General features: G+C 32.4%; 4 protein-coding genes across 4 annotated transcripts; 2 read left to right on the forward strand and 2 right to left on the reverse strand.

Moving 5' to 3' along the window:
- Positions 1-1,083: 1,083 nt before the first annotated feature.
- On the reverse strand, positions 1,084-2,934 carry LOC123659582 (putative calmodulin-like protein 2). The gene is made up of 2 exons (XM_045594790.1): positions 2,755-2,934; positions 1,084-1,662 (listed from the first exon to the last, which is right to left on the reverse strand). The coding sequence occupies exons 1-2, from the start codon at positions 2,932-2,934 to the stop codon at positions 1,084-1,086; spliced, it is 759 nt and encodes a 252-aa protein (XP_045450746.1).
- Positions 2,935-9,177: 6,243 nt separating this feature from the next.
- Positions 9,178-14,674, forward strand: LOC123659353 (SUMO-activating enzyme subunit 2). Its single transcript, XM_045594573.1, has 7 exons — positions 9,178-9,321; positions 9,396-9,550; positions 10,414-10,561; positions 10,712-11,206; positions 12,555-12,726; positions 13,172-13,339; positions 13,669-14,674. The coding sequence occupies exons 1-7, from the start codon at positions 9,178-9,180 to the stop codon at positions 14,205-14,207; spliced, it is 1,821 nt and encodes a 606-aa protein (XP_045450529.1). The 3' UTR covers positions 14,208-14,674.
- Positions 14,675-15,974: 1,300 nt separating this feature from the next.
- Positions 15,975-17,407, reverse strand: LOC123659354 (phosducin-like protein). The gene has a single exon (XM_045594574.1). The coding sequence runs from the start codon at positions 17,329-17,331 to the stop codon at positions 16,531-16,533; it is 801 nt and encodes a 266-aa protein (XP_045450530.1). The 5' UTR covers positions 17,332-17,407; the 3' UTR covers positions 15,975-16,530.
- Positions 17,408-17,902: 495 nt separating this feature from the next.
- Positions 17,903-19,774, forward strand: LOC123659364 (small nuclear ribonucleoprotein F). Its single transcript, XM_045594584.1, has 3 exons — positions 17,903-18,024; positions 18,097-18,284; positions 19,406-19,774. Exons 2-3 carry the CDS (start codon positions 18,110-18,112, stop codon positions 19,495-19,497), a joined length of 267 nt encoding a protein of 88 aa, XP_045450540.1. The 5' UTR covers positions 17,903-18,024; positions 18,097-18,109; the 3' UTR covers positions 19,498-19,774.
- Positions 19,775-21,030: the final 1,256 nt, after the last annotated feature.

The following is a 21,030-nucleotide window of genomic DNA, read 5'->3' on the forward strand; positions in this document are numbered from 1 at the left end:
ATAATTATGTGATTTAGTACGCAATTTTTTATAGATTCTGTAATTTTCTTAACTTTCTTTTCACAACTGACAGTAGGTATATAATAATAGTACTAGTAAGTAGTACTACGGAACTCATATTCCATAATCACTCGAATTTTCAACATATCCATGATGACAAAAAACGTACAAATGCGATGTAAACAGAACGCTAACCATTAAACAAATTACTAATCATAAAAAAGAATTCTATATTTTTAAAATAAAATAATTTGAAATTCGAGTTCTTACCGATTTTTTTTTTTAGTTTTGAAATAGCCACTACGACAAACGGCAATGTCATAGGCAAAGACCTAATATTTTATAGGTATAAAACTTTAACAGGTATAATTATAAAAATTTATGCAAATGTAATAGAAATTGAGTTGTGCTCAAAACTTTACTATAACAAATTTTCTAAAACTTAAAGACCTACATTATATATTATGTCTAATAATATTTTCTTAAATTAAACGCGATGCGAAAAATATCCACATTAACTTCAGTCCATTTCCTTCTTAGGTAGAAATTATGCAGACTTGCTTTTAACGTTACTATAAATATGCATGAAACAATATTTACATTATATTACACTTTCATACACTTATAAAACATCTTATAATTACGACTAATGATCGCCTAAACAAATATTGGGCGAATAAAGAGTACTTATTTTACTTTAAAAAAAAAATTGTTGCGAATCTCTTAAGATCGACATTGATTATTTATTATAACATATATGTTGAAAAAAGTGGTCAAAAATCCATTTGGAGAACATTTCCTTATCAACGACATACTACGTAAGAAAATACATTTCGGATACAAACATTTAAACGCCATCAAATTTAATAAAAGCAAATAAAATATTTAATTACAATGTATTAGGTCATTTGTCGTTTGATCTCTGAATGAATTTAATCAAATAAATTTTAATTTGTTACGTTAAATTTGTGATACACGGAATTTTACAAATAAAAAATACCCAATTTTTCTCGACTATATATTATATTTATTAAAAACAGAAAAATGTATACATAAGTCAGTTTCAAATATATATCAAATATACTAATCTGGCGATATTAAGCCATCTGCGATCATTTTTTGCCTTTTCGCTTCATCTCTAGCTCGTTTTTCTGCCTCTTTTCTTTCCTGTTCTTCACGCTCTTCTTGTGCCTTCTTCATTGCCATCTCAGCTAACGTCTTCTGATCCAATTTAAAGAAATTAATTGGTTCCTTTATATATTTCTCGTCTTTGGCATTCATATTCTCAATAAACTTTACATAAGCCAAAGTTCCGTCTTCAGGGTTATAAGTTTTATCCTTAATTGCTAGTCGAAGCCAGTCAACGAATTCAATCTCTGATAACGGTTCTCCCCAAGTCATGAGCTCTTCACGCAAGAGTTCTAGATCAGTAAAACCAGTTTCATCATCGTCGTGACCTAATGCTGCGAATGCTTTGGTTACTGCTAATTCAAAATCATCACCCCAATTCATCTTTGCTTCGATCATGAACAACCATTCATGATATTCCACTGTATCAACAAGATCATCTTCAAGAAATAATCTGAAAAGTTCCTTTATTTCACCGCCTTTTGGATTAAATCCTAATTTTCTTAGCATTAACGGAATGGCTTCTAATTTAACCTGCAGATTTTTAGGTCGTTGGATATTATTTTTAATAAGCTTTACTGACTTGTAAGTGAATAATAATAATTTATAAATAGGGAAAAAATATTAACTTTGAGCTAATTTCTCAAAATAGTTCAGTATTTTGTCGTTTGACCTATTAATGGATTGAGTGTTCAGGTCTATTTAAGTAATAAGCTAAATTCATCTAACTTCAAAACAGCTCCTTAGCTGTTCTCAATTCTACTGTATTTTTGTTATCTCGTAAAATACTTGGTGTATCGATTTTGATGTATCTTTTGTTTATTTGAAGGCTTGTCGTGTGGTCTCATTTAAAATTTCAACCTTAACGAGATTTAACAAGTAGTTTTATGAATTATTTATACTAATATTATAAAAAGGAAAATTTTTATTGTTTGTTTGTCTGCATTGAATAGGCTCCGAAACTACTGAACCGATTTGAGAAATTCTTTCACTGTTGGAAAGCTACATTGTTCCCTGGTGACATAGGCTATATTATATATTTTTAAATCATCATCATCATCATCATCATCATCATCATCATCATCATCATCATCGTCATCATCATCAGTTCAGCCTAATACAATCCACTGCTGGACATAGGCCTCCACAAGTTCGCGCCAAAAATGGAGGCAGGTGTGCAGGCGGATTGGTGACCGCAGGGCTGGCTTTGTCGCTTGGGTTTTTTTAAATAGGAGAACAAATATTGTAAAATGTTTGCGAAGCTGGGGCGGGATGCTAGTTCCTAATAAGGTAGATAGGTAGGTTGTACAATTTTTATGTAAAACTAGCTGACCCGGCGAACTTCGTATCGCCTAACAGTGACTTTTAAGTATTATCACAAATCTTTTGTATGGGAGTATCGAAAAGTGTTGTTTTTAGACTTTTTCAGAAAATTTAATTTTTTTTTTTTTTTTAGAATTTTTCTCTCCGTAAGAACCATCCTCGTACTTCAAGGAACATTTTAAAAAAAGAATTAGCGAAATCGGTCCAACCGTTCTCGAGTTTTGCGCTTAGCAACACATTCAGCGACTCATTTTTATATTATAGATAAGGCTTTTTTTGTTAGAAAACAAACAATATACGTACCTTGTCAATGTTTTCTTCGTCATGTGCCTTGAACATTTCCTTAAATCTAGCTAGATCCTCGGGTCCAAAGCAAGCAGGTGGAGGAGGCGGTTTTTTTGGTTTAGGTGGGAGGCCCATTGCAGCTTTTTTTGGCGGTGGAGGTGGAGGTGGTTCCTTACCCTTACCTTTCTTTGGTGCCATTTTAGTTTATATTTAAATGTTATTAATAGTTTTGTAGAATAATTTTAATTTACATTTTCTTCTGAAACACTAAATTTTTATATTGCTAATTATAGCGACAATTTTGTACCTACTAAAATATTTCGCTTCATTTCAAAATTGTTGTAATAGATTTGACATATTTCCTATGACATATTATCTTATTTAATTTCTTTTTAATTTTAATGTTTTTTAAATAGGAGAAAAAATATTGTAAAATGTTTGCGAAGTCGGGGCGGGATGCTAGTTCCTAATAAGGTAGATAGGTAGGTTGTACAATTTTTATGTAAAATGAGGCTTTTTTCTATTAAAATAAAAACAAAAAAAACACAGTTTAAACAGTTCACCATTAGACATCTAACCCATTATCCTGAATGCGCCTAAATATAAATATACAATTTTGAATTTGTACGATTTTATTTTTGTGTTACCCTCTCTGACTGACCGTGTCGATGCTCTGGCCAATTAAGCTATGGAACGATGTATCCGCTAGATTGAAATTTTTGATATGATGGTTTTATATTCGATCTAAGCGACCGTGGCGTCGTCTATAGTGAGTTCTTTGCAGAAACCTGTACCTATTCAAAGTTTGATATTACAATAAAAATCTTTGACAGGAGACGACACCGTGCTATTTTTAATTAATACAATTTTATTTTTGTGTTACCCATACATTAGGAAATTCTAAACATTTTTTAATATCATATCAAAAATCGACCGTTCCAGCGGGGATCGAGCCTGCATCTCCGACTGACCATGTCGGTGCTCTAGTGTGATGATTTTATATTCTTTTGTTGTTTTGTTGTGGATTCTTTACAGAAAATTTTGTTTTTGTAATACGTAAAATATGATATCTGTGTTTAATCCTACCCTATGCTCTTTTTGTGAAGTAGTTACCTACTTTTTTATTACTTACTTTCTTAGATGATTTTAATACTTTACATTATTTTAGTGTATTATTGAAACCAAGTTCCTTACGGCGGGCTTGACATTTGGCTGGGCGAACGAACTGAAAAAAAATGTGATACTAAAACCGTAAGAAAAATATATAACGGAAGTGACGTAATATCAGACACGTGACTATATAATATGACGCTTGTTAAACTAAAATATTACTAGTAAACTTTTTTTTAATTATTTCTGTAATTTTATACTGTCGATAAAAATAAATAAAGACACATGTTTTTTATTTAACTTAATAGTTTGAATTATTATTATTATTATTTTGTTTGATTTATTTTATTTTACGGTATTTGTTATTTTCTAAAATACTAAATTTCCTAAATACTTTTATGTACTTAATAAAAACCAATTAACAAAATAAAAAAAAACAAGAACTAGAAAATATATATATAATTCAACATTTTTTTTCTTCAAATTGTGTTGCTTCTATGTTATCCGAAGGAACTTCGTTCCTACCTGGTGTCCCATGACACCACATATTTACTATTTTTATATTTATTTTATTTTATAACATTACGCAAAAAAAAATATAACATTAACATTATTTCGATCCTTAAGTTATAGCCATCCATTTCTAAAGTAAAGTTTAACACGATTTTAATCGAAGCAAGAGAAATTTTCGTGAAATGATGGTCTTACCTTTATTCGCATTGACTTTCCAAATCCGAATCTGACTGGTTTAGCTCAAATATTTGACCTCGATATAACAATCACATTAGACCGACGCGTCAAACCACGAAATCCAACAAACAGTCCAACTGAAAATTAGCGCTGGTCATTGCTAACAAATCTAAATGACCATTTTACCTAGAGCTCTAATTGTTGACGAACTTTACGTATTACCCGGCTTAATCAAATTGGCAACGACGGGATTTGCTCGGTTCCTTAATTTGATTGTCGTAGGCTGTGGCTATAACATCTCGTTTGACTTGAGGTCAATGTGTAATTATAGCGAATAAAGTTCAATAACAAGGACGCCTATAGGGTACGTATTAACATTATATCAAGATTAAGAAACAAGGGATTGAGAGCAAGTCACACGTTTATTTATACATATAATAAAATGGTAAGAAAGTCAAAACTGTACATTGAATATTTTTTTAAAAGAATACTTGGGGTGTGATCTACAATCGACACCGAAGCCAAAAATATAGTTTTTAGAATTTTTGTCTGTTTGTCTGTATGTATGTCCGGGATAAACTCAAAAAGTACTGCATAGATTTATTTCAAATTTGGCACGAATATTATTAAGAAGTCGGGTCAACATATAGGCTACAAATTATCACGCTATCACCTACGGGGACGAGCAATGAACCTTTATTTCTTCAACGCATTCTGTAACAACGTGTAATTTAACGACGCATATTTGAATGTTATTATTATGTTAATAACCATGCTATAAGCTAGCTTCATACTATAAAGACATTCTGTAGTATATTTAGTATCAGCATTGAAGTCGTGCGAAGCCGGGGCGGGTCGCTAGTATATTATAAAATTATTAACTGACACAAATAAGTCGCAATTTTAAGTGATTTGTATATTTTAAGAAAAAATTTAAAATTATAATTTTCTTTGTTGAAGTATGAAGTTACATAAATCATCATTTTACAAAGTATACAACATGTGTATTTTGTTACTGTATCACAGTTATTACTAGGCTTTGCCCGCGACTTCGTCCGCGTGGAATTTAACGATATAGTTATTGTTCCGTGGCAGAGTAATAAAATAAAAATATTTCTAAAATAAAAGTAGCCTAAGTTACCGCTTATTACATCAGCTATCTGCCAGTGAAAGTCTCGTCAAAATCAGTCAAGCCGTTTCAGAGATTAGCCGGAACAAACAAACCGACAGACAGAAATTATAAAAAATGTTATTGTGGTATACTTATGTACCGTGTGTATACATCCATATCGACTAAGCTTTAGATTAAGAACTATCGAATTATGGGGTTTTGGGGGAGCTACACTAAGTAATACTACCACCCTTCGGAAACCAATGGTTATGGAGTCATTCTTGGTTAAAGTTTTGAGATAAGAAGAAGAATTTAAAGCTATTTTAATACCTTAGAGCTCCTCATCTGACTCCACCTTAGCTCCGGCGCTGCGGGAAGTACCACTCATGCTCCGTTCCGCAGCTTTAACAAGCTATTTTCGAACAGGAGTACGTAAAAACGATCTCGACTACAAGATCAAGAAACGATACAACTTACATTACTCGTGCTCCGTCCCATAGCTTTCACGCGTTATTTTCACATTTCGCACGTTATTTTCACATTTCACACGTTATCTTAACGTTTTCACACGTTATTTTAACAAACGATACAACTGATATTTAACAACTGAGAGATAGATGCTTTAAAAAAAATCGCGCGCCACTTAGCATTTCGCTCCAAAGAAATGTAGGCATAAATGCATTGTTTTCGTCTAAATAACTGTAAAAGGCAAAGATCTAAGGTCATGCAGCCTTATTTCATGTTATGTTTTTTACTTAAATATATATATATCTATTTTTTTTTAGTTATTTACGGTCATATATAAAAAATATTCAATATTTCAGTTCATTCTTAATAATTATAAAGTAGTTTGAATGTTGTAGTTTGTATTATTAATAATTGTAAAGTAGTTTAATAGTTGTAAGTTGTTGGTAAAATCGTATATAAAATTTTGTGTTAAGTTCAGTCAGTTCAGTTTATTGCAGTCTACTGCTGGACTCCCCAAGTTCGCGCCAGACATTCCGGTTTTCCGCAATCCTTATCTAACCTATATCGGCAATCTTACGTAGATTGTCGCATCAGCGGGCAGGAGGACGTCCCACGCTGCGTTTGCCAATACGCAGTCTCTACTCCAGGATACGTCTGCTCCAACGGCCATCGGTTCTGCGACACACGTTACCTGCCCACTGCTACTTCAACTTGCTAATTCTGTGGGCTATGTCGGCTACTTTCGTCCCCTAGTGTGTAGTCTCATTTCTAATCCTATCTTTGAGGGAGACCTCAAGCATAGTCCGTTCCTTTGCACGTTGAGTGACTTTAAACTTGTGGACCAGCCCCTTCTTCAGTGTCCACGTCTCGGCACTGTATGTTAACACAGGCAAGACTAAACTAAAGACTCGACGAAGCCTGCCAAACACCGCCCAGCCCGACCGAATTCTCCTATCGGCTTCCTGTTCCTTCTCGAAGTTGATTCGGCCTAATTGGATGGTATGGTCTAATTAGACATAATCCTGAACAACTTCAAAAAGGGTACCATCGACCTATACTCGGTGATTCCTAGCACCCTACGCCCCACCTTTGCCGCACCCACTGCCATAGTTGGTGGGACTGCCGAGAACTGAGGGCTAAAATTTCTGCCGTCGACTCAAGGGTTTTGCCCATAGTCACCACGCTGGGCAGGTGCATTGGTGACCGCAGGGCTGGCTTTTTTGCACCAAAGATGCTGCTGTTGATTGATTATTCCGCCATTAGTCGGCTTCAATAGTTTCAAGGTCATAGTGAACTTTCTTATGCCTTAGTCGCCTCTTACGACACCCACAGGAAGAAAAGGGGGTGGCTATATTCTATAATGCCGTAGCCACACAGCTTATTATCTTCTAGACTAGCCACACTACACATGAAGTATAGGTACCGATCTTAATACATATCAATGTAATTAGCATAAAAAATCAGGTCCGCGTATTGATCGTATATATAAAAGTAACTGTAATAACATAAACGATTGAACGACATTAATGGAGAATAGACAATCTGTAGATAGTAAATAGGTGTTCCTTCATAAAGTTAAGAGCAATTTTTATGAAAACTGTCTTAAGCCATCGCGTCGTAAAGCTGTCGCTCCTAGGCTTTTGTTACGTTAACATAAAAATAAAACTATAAAAGAAAGGAAGAAAAGAATAATTAAATGTTAAAACACTATATAAAGAAGGATTAAACTCTATTGCTAGTTAGATAGTACGTTACATAAAACGAATCGCTAAACAATAGTAACATTCACTTAAGCGTTTAAAAACTATTGTTGACATCCTTGTGTAATATGAAATAAACTTTATTCGTGAGATTTTTGTTCTCCAGATATTTTTTCACTAACAAAGAATTTAATGTAACTCATCTGTTTTTTCTATCTTGTGTAAGAATTGAAGTTAACGTTTTAAAATTTATTCTGCTATGATTTTTATTTTTTGTCCTTTGAAAATCAAATACAGCAAAAATTAACGAAACACTCGTTTTTAAAGATTCACGTAAGTATTAAAAAAAAAAATTTTTTTGAGTGAAATCGATTTTTTTTTTATTCGATACAGTTCAGCCAAATACCACATATTGTATTGAATGTCGATCATTCAAACGTATAATAAATATACGTACAATTATATAAATATTATATAAAATATAAATATCTAATATTTAAAATTCTCGTGTCGCGGTGTTTGTAGTTAAACTCCTCCGAAACGGCTTGACCGATTGTCATGAAATTTTGTGTGCATATCGGGTATGTCTGAGAATCGAACAACATCTATTTTTCATTCCCCTAACTATTAAGGGTAGTCCCCCCCCCCCCCATTTTCTTTTATTTTTAGATAAATAATTTATTTTTTATTTTATTATGATTTGGCGTTCAAAAATACATACAACCCTAAATTTTCACCCTTCTACCGCCAACCCCTATTTTTAAATAGCGTTTAGCGGCAAGACAACGTTTGCCGAGTCAGCTATATATATATACGAGCTATAATGTATTTATTTTGTATTCATTTATTATCTACAAATGACTAGCTTTTACCCGCAGCTTTGCTGACATTGAATTTCTTTTAATAAAAAGTATTCTGTGTTACTTCTAATACCTCAAAGAATATGTGTACAAAGTTTAATGATGATCGGCTTAGTAGTTTTCGCGTGAAAACGTTACAAACAAATTTACATTCACATTTTTAATATCGTATCTTGTAAAACTATTTTGAAAATGAAATTACATAATTTATGTTATTAATTTAATTAAAATAATAATGAAATAAATCTGTTTTTTATTTAGGTTTTATTAAAATATTTTATATTATTGAAATATATAACACGATAAAAACTCTACATTTTTTGTTACATTTTAACCGTAAAATTCATATTGAAATTTGAAATATTACCAGATAGTAACACTGTGTGACGCCAACTTTGACAGTTTTTGTTTGTGCCGCAAATTCCTTGTCGACTGTATAATTGTTAATTTATTAAATTTTCCACAGTTCTTGATATCATCACTAAAATTTATCGCAAACAAAATGGTAGCGAGGGTAGCAGGTGTTTTTGATGAGAAACTGACGGAGGCAATAGCTAATTCAAAAATTTTAGTTGTTGGTGCCGGCGGTATAGGTTGTGAAATATTAAAGAACCTGGTTTTAACCGGGTTTCCTCAGATTGAAATTGTATGTATCATACAAACACCGTTCACTTAATTGTATTTTTTCCTCTAGATCTATAATATCACGTTAAATTTCAGATCGACCTTGATACAATCGACGTAAGCAATTTGAATCGTCAGTTTTTGTTTCACAAGGAACATGTTGGGAAGTCGAAAGCACAAGTGGCTAAAGATAGTGCGCTGAGCTTCAATCCTAATGTTAATATTGTTGCACACCACGACAGCGTCATTAGGTAAGTTACTCGTTTTAGGTTATAAGGTTCATAAAGGTAAATGAACTCGCACTTTCAGTTTTATCCATGTGTTTTAAAACAGGTTCTTATTGAACCTGGTGTGTATGAACCTGTGAATAGGTTATGTACATGTTGTGTCGCTGCATTGGCGCAATGGTCACATCACTGATTTGTGACTGTTGTGATGGCCGTTGCAGGTTTGATCCCGCACATGATTCGTTTGTTATCATGTACACTGATAGCGATCGTAACACATAGTAGAGAATATATTCACCAACCTGCATTGGAGCAGCGTGATAGATTAAGCTCTCATCCTTCTTCTCTTCTCTTCCTACATGGGGAAAGAGGCCTATGTCCAGCATTAGAATCTTACAGGCTGAAGCCACATGTGGTTTTGATACATATTTACCATTATAGTCAACAAATATCTATAAGAATGATTTGACTTAATGACAAACTAAAATAGTATTTAGTGTATATTATGCCAAAAATTATTATGTTTATTCTCAAACAAAAATAAAACCAACTTCAATTTAAATTGACAAATATATTAAGAATATAGTTTATTAAGTACAATTAAAAAGTATTCGTCAGATTTGCTCAATGATTGTCAAATAGGACCACAGAACTAGCAACAGCTTTTGAATTAAAAATCAATCATCAAATTAAATCATAAAATATTTGTGAGGAATTGAGAGCTACTTAATTTTTTTGATGTCAGTTAAAATCTTAAAATATCATATATTTTTTTTAATTCTCTTGCTTAATGGCTATGATGCTAGAAGAGCAGATTCCTAATGTTACATAGAATAGAAAATAATACAAAAATCTCCAACATCTTTAACCTAAAGTTATATTTTCAGCAATGACTATGGAGTTAGCTACTTCAAGCAATTTGATATAGTTATGAATGCATTGGACAACCGTGTGGCCCGTAATCATGTAAACAGAATGTGTTTAGCTGCTAATGTGCCTCTAGTAGAAACTGGAACTGCTGGGTATGCAGGACAGGTAAAAAAAAATAACATTCACTTAATAAAAACAAAAACAACCAAAAAAGTAGTTGTAATAAGTAGAAAAATACGTTTATTTATTTACTTAAAAAACCTTACTTTTAATTTTTTAATAAACATATAATTTATATTGTCAAAAATTTAATAGGTGGAGCTAATCAAGAAAGGCCTAACACAATGTTATGAATGCCAACCAAAAGCGCCACAGAAGTCATTTCCAGGCTGTACTATCAGAAATACTCCATCTGAACCAATCCATTGCATAGTTTGGGCGAAACATCTCTTTAACCAACTCTTTGGAGAAGAAGATCCTGATCAAGACGTTAGTCCCGATACAGCTGACCCTGAAGCAGCAGGGGACGCTGGTGCATCGGCATTAAACTCTGAGGGAACAGAGGCTGGAAACGTCGAAAGGAAGAGCACTAGGGCTTGGGCTTCAGACACAGACTACGATCCAGAAAAATTATTTTCAAAATTGTTTGGAGACGATATTCGTTATTTGTTGTCTATGGAAAATTTATGGAAGAAACGTCGTCCCCCTACACCATTATCATGGGACAACCTGCCAGGAAAGGACAATCCACCGACTCAACACACAGGATTGCCTGATCAGAGAGTGTGGACAGTGTATGAGTGTGCTCAGGTGATTGACTTCTCAATTTATTTCAAGTTTATTAAGTTTACATTTCAGTATCTAAGTTAAAGAACTTTGAAAAGAATGTGTGTTGTCATCATAAATATATAAATAAATATATACAACAAACACATCATCTGTTTGTAAAGTAAGCAACTTAATGCTTGTGTTATAGGTAACAGCCAACAGGTATAGCTAGATGTTTTTTTTGTTTCAATCAACATATATTTATATGCAACACATATACAAATATATTAAAAAGCCAGACTCGAGGTGAGAATCATAACTGAAACTAGTGGATATCTGAAATCAAAAATAATACATAACCGAAACATTGATTTGATTAAATATACAGTTTTCTTTGACAGAAGAAATTCATGTGTTCATGTCATGTCACATACAGTCTTGCCATAAATATGGTTGAAAAAAAAATTTTTTTTTCTATTGCATGTAACATTTATTACTATTACAGCGTGTTAGTTTAATAAAACTTAAAAATATATAAAGCTACAAAGTGGTCTCCACTGGCTGCAATACAATTAGTTAAACATTGAAGCCAGAGAGAGATTAGAGCTTTGAGCATAAAATCATTTTGTTTATTAAAATATTAATCAATTGTAAAAAAATTCTCATCTGTAACCAAAAATTTTCTGTGACCTCCTTTGTGTACCGCTTAAGTAGTTTTGATTTACCACCCTACTCTTTTTTAAATTATCAATTTAATGACCAGTGCATATCTTATAGGCTACAAGTCTTAAAATACGCGACATGGTTCTAGGTGCTCTAGGTATCTTGATCCCTTAAAATAAAATCTTTTGCTTTCGGACAGGATTGTTTCAAATTCTTTCCCTTGCTGCTTTGATCACCTTTTTCTTATGAACACTATGTGGACGGCCAGATCTTTTTCTGTCACAAACAGAGAAGGTTTCATTGTACCTGAGATATTGATTGTACCTGATATACAAGCCCGATACACAAGCATTTGACTAATACCAAGCATATGGAGAGTTTTAAAAATTGTATTTGGCTCCATACCTACTTTGTATAATGCAATCACAGCGATTCGGTTCCCTTTAGCACCCCACTCCATTTGAATACAAAAAAATATTATACAATGCATTAGCGCAAAATGAGAAAACACAATGAAAAATCATATAAAAATGACAGATTCGAAATTGAAATGTAATATTTTGTTTATTTTTAATTGTAACAGTATTTATGGCCAGACTATGTATAAGAAAAATTTTATAACTACTAAATTATATTAAAAGCAATTAATACGAACATCAACATAACATCACATAAAATATATTCGTATTTGAATTTTATTTAGTTATTTATTATTATTTTTAAACAGGTGTTTGCTGAAAGTTGCAAATCGTTAAAAGCTGATTTGAAAAGTCGTCCCGATGGTGACCATCTTGTTTGGGACAAGGATGAGAAGAGTGCAATGGACTTTGTAACGGCATGTGCTAATATTCGTGCTCACATCTTTAACATACCATTAAACTCCAGATTTGAAATCAAATGTAAGTACATTCTACATAATATCTATCAAACAATTTTTTGAATAATAATTGCTAAGGGGTCTGTGATCACTGACTGCTATTAAAACTGATTTAAAATGGTATCTAACAAGATATGTAGGAAAATATGTACAGTTTGTAATATATTTTCCTATTTTACCATGTAACTCAACTTTTTCTTATATTTCTACATATATCTTTACATGTAATATGGCAATGAAAGGTAGATGTTTATTAGTTGAGTTTTTCAGACCCAAAAAGCCTTGTTTTACCTCGAACAGATTAAGCCTATCAATAACTTATGTATGAGATAATTTTTATCAGCTACTTATGTAAGAGATTTTAAATCTGATATGAATTCAAAGATTTTTTTTTTTAATTTTTTTATGGTGGTAATGTGCTTTAATACTGTGATATTTTTTGTTTAATTAAAACAATTCTTTTATAGCAATGGCTGGCAATATTATCCCAGCAATAGCAACTGCGAACGCAATTGTAGCTGGATTAGCTGTCTTACGCGCTCAAGCCTTACTTAAGGGTAAAATTGAAACTTGTACCAGTGTTTACTTACGACCTAAAGTAAACCACCGGGGGCAACTCTTTGTACCAGAAAGAAGTAAGTATAGATGCATAATTATTAATAGGTGTTTTTTTGAAAGTGATCCACTCTTTCTACTTCCTGATAATGTCTTTACTGTAGTAATTCAATGGCAATTTTAATATTCAATGATTTTATAGACCAAACTTAAAAATAATAAAGCATTTATGAAAAATTGTTATTGTTATATTACAATTTTGTATATGACTGTCAATTATAATTTTCACAAACAACTGATATCTATGAACAGGCGTATAACACGATTATATGATATACTTTAATTTAATTAGCTACAAATATTGTTTTTATATGTTTTGAAATTTTACCTTGGTAATTAATTTTTTCAGCCTTAACAGCACCAAACCCTAAGTGCTATGTTTGTGCGCCAAAGCCTGAAGTTGCTCTTGCTTGCAATCTTAAACAACTGACAATTAAAGACCTAAACACTGCTTTCAAGGAGGGACTTAATATGCAAGCTCCTGATGCCACTGTAGAAGGTAAAGGTCTTGTCGTATTATCATCAGAACCCGGTGAAACTGATCACAATAATGAAAAAACTTTAGACGAGATGGGTCTGAGCGATGGATGCGCTTTACTAGTCGATGATTTCCTACAAAACTATGAAGTTCGTGTAAGACTACAACAGGAGGACGATGAGAAATCTTGGCGTCTAGTGACAGACACAGACTCTCCGATGCTTGGGCCTCAGGAAGAAAAGACTAATGGTTCTAACGGTGCAAAGGAACCCAAAGCTGGTCCATCACGCTCTAAAGAAGATAGTGACAGTGACATGGAAATAGTGGAAGAGGATGATGATGGTGTAACACCTAAAGCACCAAAACGTAGACGTACGGAGATGAATAACGAAGTCGTTGAACTGTGCTAGTTGAATCTTATGACCATTATGTGTAAATTCTCATTAATACACACAAGAAATGGTATCTAGTATTTATATTGAACTCTTAAGTGTTACAGTAAAAATATATCTGTAGTGATTATAACTTTGTAAAAGTATTGTCTAATATTTTACATTTATTGTGTTATATCTCATATTTTGGAATAAATTTTTTCACTGACTAATGACAATTATTAATAACAAAATAATTTTCAATCAATTTGTCATTGGAACTAAATAATTTTCCTTATGTAATGATTAAGAATGTATCATTAAATTAAAATTGTCTAAATTGATGGTTCCAATTAGCCCAAAAGATCATAGTAAATTTGATTAATGTGAATTACAAAATGTATTTCTAATATACATTATTACGAAGAACAACTTTCCTAATTTAAAAATCATTAATTAATAAGAATTTTTAAATGTTACTTCTCGAAAATAAATGATTTAAAATATATTTTTTTTTATTTAAATCAAAAGCTGTGTGGCTACGGCAGTATAAAATATAGCCATCCTCTCTCTTTCCGTGGCTGTCGTAAGGAGCGACTAAGGGAAAACACAGGTCCACTACCACCTTTGAACTTATAAAGCCGACCGATGGCAGGATAACCATCCAACTGCTGGCTTTCAAATACACAAGCCGAAGATGAGCAGTAGCGTCTTCGGTGTGATAAAGCCAACCCTGTGGTCAACAACTCACTTGTCCAGCATGGTGACTATGGGCAGCACACTTGAGTTTACGTTTTTGGCGCGAACTTGTGGAGGACTATGTCCAGCAGTGGACGGCGATGGGCTGAAGTAATGATGATGAAATCAAATTTATCATTCCATGTCATGAATTGTGATTTCTTTATCTTTATCAATGCTATAAAGAGGCAATTTTGTATGTGTTGCGTGTAGGGAGTTAGGGACTAATCTCTGAAGCAACTAAACCGATTTAGAAAATACTTTTGCCAAGTAGTAAAAAATTGAAAAAAAAACTCGATGACTGATGGAACAGACGTGTCCTGCAGTGGAGCCCAAGTCTTGGCAAACGCAGTGTGGGACGACCTCCGGCCCGCTGGACCGACGACGGATTCTCTACGTAAGATTGCCGGTGTAAGCTGGATGAGGATTGGATGTCGGGCGTGAGCTTGGGGAGGCATATGTTTAGCAGTGGACTGCAATAGGCTAAAGTAACTAAAAAAAACAACAACAGGTAGGGCACAGCTGGAAATATTCTGCTCAATATATGGAGCAGCCCGACTGGTGTCTCGACCGACCTCGACCTTACAGAAGATCACAGCTAAATAATACCGTTTCCAAGCAGTATTCTGTTCCGGTTGGTGAGTGAAATGACAAAGGCTCTTGGGGGAAATTTGGGAATTGTGTTGCAGACGTAACTACGATAATCACTAACCATCGGGTGAGCCGTACGCTTGTTGCCGACCTACTTGTATAAAAAAGAACAGGATCCCATTAAAAAATAAAATATATTTATAATATAAGGAACAACACAATATGAGTGATTTGACGTCGGGAAGTGGGAGGAGAGAGATTTTATGTTTGAAAACGGTTTATAAAGATATACGATAGCTCGACAGAACTAGGAGTCTTAACGAAAAAAGATAAATGGAAAGATGTAGGTATTAAAATTTTTAACACAACATCAAAATGTATGCGAAAAATTCAAAAAAATCGATAATTTCTCAAAAAAAATTAATAATAAGATCTGACAAAGCGCTCAAAAGTAAAATAAAATGAAACTACTTTCCATTGTATTTTTACTTTAGTTTATTTTTTACAAACTTAATTTCTATAGTTAATGAGACATAATCCTTAAAAATAAATTATTAAATAATATAGACAAAGATAAAATACACACTCAAACACACATGGTAGAGAAAAGAAAACAAAATACATAAACAATCATCATAGCACTCTTTTTGTTGCTTTATTAATAAATTAATACACAATGATGAACCTAAAACAACAAGGAAAATAATGTTATATAATTAATCAAATTGTGTTTAAATATATCTTTACATAGACACATATTAAAGCCTAATACAAAAATGCTATATCTATAATATAAAATGCAATCTTATATATTGTTTTCATATTGCAGTGATACAATTTACTTAATTTAATTAGATGAGTCCATAATATTTACTGAACAAATTACTTAAACTTTATTTATAATTAGACATTATGTTTAAATATTTTAATATATTAAATGTTGAAATGAAATATATTTCTATTAAGTACAGTGATGTTTTGTGACGGTGGCATTAGACAGTGTTCTTACATATAATATATTATTGTAAAAAAGTTAATTTTCTGTTAGCATTCCATATTCTATAAGAAATTTCTCAACATCGGTTGCAAAGAAGTCTTCACCAAGCTCATTGGCAAGTTTAACAAAATTACCAATGATTTGCCCTCCTTTATATACAAGTAACGCTGGCACACCATCGATGCGGAAATGACGACTCAATCCAGTAATATCAGCAGCTATACGACAGTACTTCACAGTTGGATAATCAGAAGCCAATATACTAAGACATCCGTCCATAGTCTCGCAAGCCTTTACACCGTTGCTGTAAATATGAATAATAACTTTAACCTTGCTATCCTCTTTATCAATAGCATTCAAGAATTCTTCCCGACTCTTTAATGTCAACAGCTTTCCAAACTTAGGTACTTTTTGTAACTGAGACATTAGTTCTTGCATTCTCTGTTGCTGGTATTTCATCAAGAAACCTTCATCAATTAATTCGTTTAATTCTTCCTCTAATTCGTCGACTTCCTTTTCTTCATCCTCTTCGCGCGCAGTTTTTACGGTGAGTGTAAGTTTCTTTGCTAGTGCAATACGCTCTTTAGCTAATTCTTCACGATTTTGAGCTTCTAGCTCCTTAAATCTTTTCCAATCTTCTAGCACGCCTTTTGGCCCAGTATTGGTAGCAGACCCATTCCAATTATTAATGGGTGGAGGTTCTGCGCTAACTGGACACATTTTTGAAACATTACCTTCCTCGTCACCGCTTCGGCTATCTTCATCACCCTCATCTTCACTGCTGCTACAGTAGTTTTGCAGTTTTTCTCCTAAGATCTTGTCCTCTAAAGTGGCCATGTTTCGAAATAATCTACGTTATAAAGTGAAGTAGTCAGTATATTCTATTATAAAAATATTAGACAGTAAATTCTATAAAAAATATTCAGTCATTTATTAATTTACTGTTCCAGACGAATAAAATAACAAAATATATAAACAATTTAAATGCAGAATTATAAATCAAAAACAATGTTTGACATTAGCAATTAAGCAAAGAGCCACAGAATATGTATGTAATTCAATGTAGTAAATTGTAAATTTTATATAAAATATTAAAAATTGAAGATTTATAACAGATTGCGCAGAAAATATAACAACTCCTACCTAGCTTCGTTTACCTAAAATGTGACTCTCAGTCTCAGTTTTACTTTGACTTCTTTCGAATATGCGTGTATAAATCTACATTAAAACTTATTTTAATGCTTACTCTAAAGATTTGAATGTCTTTTTTAACTCTAAAATGTTAAAGTCTCTAGTCTCTACTGATTTACTCTCGAAATATTATGTATATTATATATTACCTATATTTCATACTATTATTGTCATATTTTTATTATTGTTATTAATTTATTATATTTAATTTATGGTACTAACTACCATTATATACTCTTTGGTACTAACAACTAAAAACACATCTGTCAATTTCTGGCTTTCTACAACGACGCGCTTATTATCGCTTTGCGACTTTTAATTTTTTTAAATATTATTACGGTAAGACAGTTGTAATAACGATAGTGAGTATAATTTTTACGTTATTAAATATTCATTTAACGATATTTTCAGATAAACTACGAAAATGGCGGCTTCTATGCCAATTAACCCTAAACCATTCCTAAACAGTTTAACCGGCAAATCAGTTCTTGTTAAATTGAAGTGGGGTCACGAATACAAAGGTTTATTAGTATCGGCTGATGGATATATGAACTTACAATTAGCTAACACTGAAGAAATTGTTGACGGGTCATGTACAGGTAAAAATTAAAAATTATTAACTTTTCTAACCTCTATTTCATTCATCAACAAATTTTTGTTTATTAATGTGCCACTAGCCTGACCAGATTTAGTAATTTCTACTTTTTTGGTAGATTTCGAGGTATCGGTAACAGTATCTAGTCGGTAAAAAATATTTGGTATATTTTGGTAGAATTCACGCTTTTCAACTATTCTAGTACTTTTTTCCTTCATACCGCAAACTCCTCGAAAAATGCGGGATATTCCCCTTTTTATCGAATGGATTGTAACTATCTCTTTCTAATATTAATTATTCGAGAGGGTAAGCTCTTGGGCCATACTAAGGATTGAATATTATTGTTCTTGGAATTTAGGGGCTTCCCACAGTTATCAATTCCGAGTGAAACACAAATTTTCAGTAAAAAGTAGAACAGGTTAAAGATGCTAAGAAATAGGGCTTTTAAATCAAATCAATGGACTCAAAACAGCTTTAATGCAATGTTACCCAACATAAAGAACCGACCATAAGTCGATCACAATTTAAAAATACCTATATTTCTGTAGATTTTAATTTTATGTTATTATAATATTTTATGTAACGTTTATTTATCTTTGATTGATTTACAATGTTTTCTTTATTCGTCTTATTGTTTTATCGTTATAATCAAGAGAACAATATTATGCTTTTTCGTTGTAACACAACAGCGAAAACATGGAATAGATTTTTAGTATTTTCTCGTTCTCTTTTTGTAGAATTTATTAGTTTTTAACCTCCACAAGCAGTAGATTAGTTAAATGAAATCTGTTCACACAGTGTGTCACAATATTCTTATAAGATATTAAACAAGCCTAGCGTTCAGATTCCTCATTCCACTGACAATTGTGAAATCATTCACGAGTATTATGGAAATATTTTGAACAGAAACAATTAGCCAAAAAACAACATACATAATTTTTTTAAGTTTCTATTTAATACAAAAAAAAAAATTGAACATTAATTTATTAAAGTTTTTGATTGTTAATCTCACTAAGATATGAAATAATTTGACACCATCATTTTTATAAAAACGTTATAAATAGTTAGGAATTAATAAAAATAAAATAAGTCTTAAAAAGTAATTCAAATTTTTGTATTTAACAGGCAATCTTGGAGAAGTACTTATCAGGTGTAATAATGTACTATATGTTAGAGGAGCGGAGGAAGAAGATGAAGAGGGTGAAATGAAAGAATAGATTAAGTTAAAAATTATATTTATATTCAAATTTTCAAAACCATACAACTTACCTTTACTTATTCCAAGAAAACAATCATCTATTTATCTTTGATAGCTAGAGATTGGAGCCTAAACGAAAAGTTAAATAAACAGAATATTTTCCAATAAAACAATACTGTAAGTCACATATTAGGGTATTGTTAATTTAAGATTAAAGTAACTATATTAGTTGCAACTATTTCCAACATATGTAATGAAAATGTGATTTTCCCCTCTAAATATAAGGTTTAATAATAGTTTTTCTTTTTTATTGACTCCTTGTGTTTCCTTTGTGAGACTTCGTACCTATAAAATTTTCATGTCGGTAACCACTGCCACTGAATTGCCATGGCTTATTTTTTTTTCAAAGAAAATAACATTTTTTAGTTAATAAAAACAGGTTGTAAGCTTGTTAATCTTAATAAAACTAGTCAGGCCATAAATACTGATACCTACATAAAAACTTTTCTTTTTTTCAACTTTTTAATTATTTTGAAATTGGAACATGTGTATTATTTTAAAAACTTATTTCGATTTTGCGCCATTTTACATATTTTTTCGTGTTCATTATCTAATTACAATATGGAATGAGCTGTTAAAGAAAATAGGATTGCAGTTTCGCTTTGCACAAAGTGGGTATGGAGCTGTCGACAGAAATATCCTCTTTACTGATGAAAAAATTTTCACGATTGAAGAACACTACAATAAGCAAAATGGTAAAGGGTACGCTCACAGTTCTAAAGAAACTGCTCAAGTTGTCCAAAAGGTACAACGTGGTCATCATCCTGCGTAAGTGATGGTTTGGTTGGGGCATGTCTTATCAAGGAGTCACAAAACTACATTTTTGTGAAAAAAGAGTGAAAACTTCAGCCAAAGTGTATCAAGATACTGTCTTGGATCATGTTGTGAAACCTCTCAATACACAATACACTTTTTAAAAATATACTGTGGACATTCCAGCAGGACTCTGCACCTGGTCACAAGGCACGAACTACCCAAGCCTGGCTTGAAACCAACGTTATGGACTTTATAAGGGCACTCATCTAGCCCAGACCTCAACCCTTTAGACTTCAAATTATGGTCAGTTTTAGAAGACATGGCCTACTCTAAACGACACGGCGACATTGAATCTCTTAAAAAATCTTTGTAGCAAGCAGTGGCGAAATTTCCCTTGGAAACAGTGCGTAAATCCATAGATTCGTGGCCAAACAGATTAAAGGCCTGTATAAAAGCTAAAGATGGCCATTTCTAATAGATTTTTTTTTTTTTGCGTAGACGTTAATAAATATGTAGGTATAAATTTTAATAATCTTACATTACTTCATTTAAAAAAACGCATTTTCATTTGTAACAGAACTTATGGCTGGACTAGGTACCTATAATATATTAGCGTCACATTGTTTGTGTGTGATGGACTCCAAAACTACTCAACCAATTTTAATCCAATTTGCACACCGTGTGCAGTTTGATCCAACTTAAAAGATGGGCTGTATTTTATCGATATAAATAATTA

This window comes from Melitaea cinxia, chromosome 14, assembly GCF_905220565.1.
Source record: "Melitaea cinxia chromosome 14, ilMelCinx1.1, whole genome shotgun sequence".
Taxonomy (NCBI): domain Eukaryota; kingdom Metazoa; phylum Arthropoda; class Insecta; order Lepidoptera; family Nymphalidae; genus Melitaea; species Melitaea cinxia.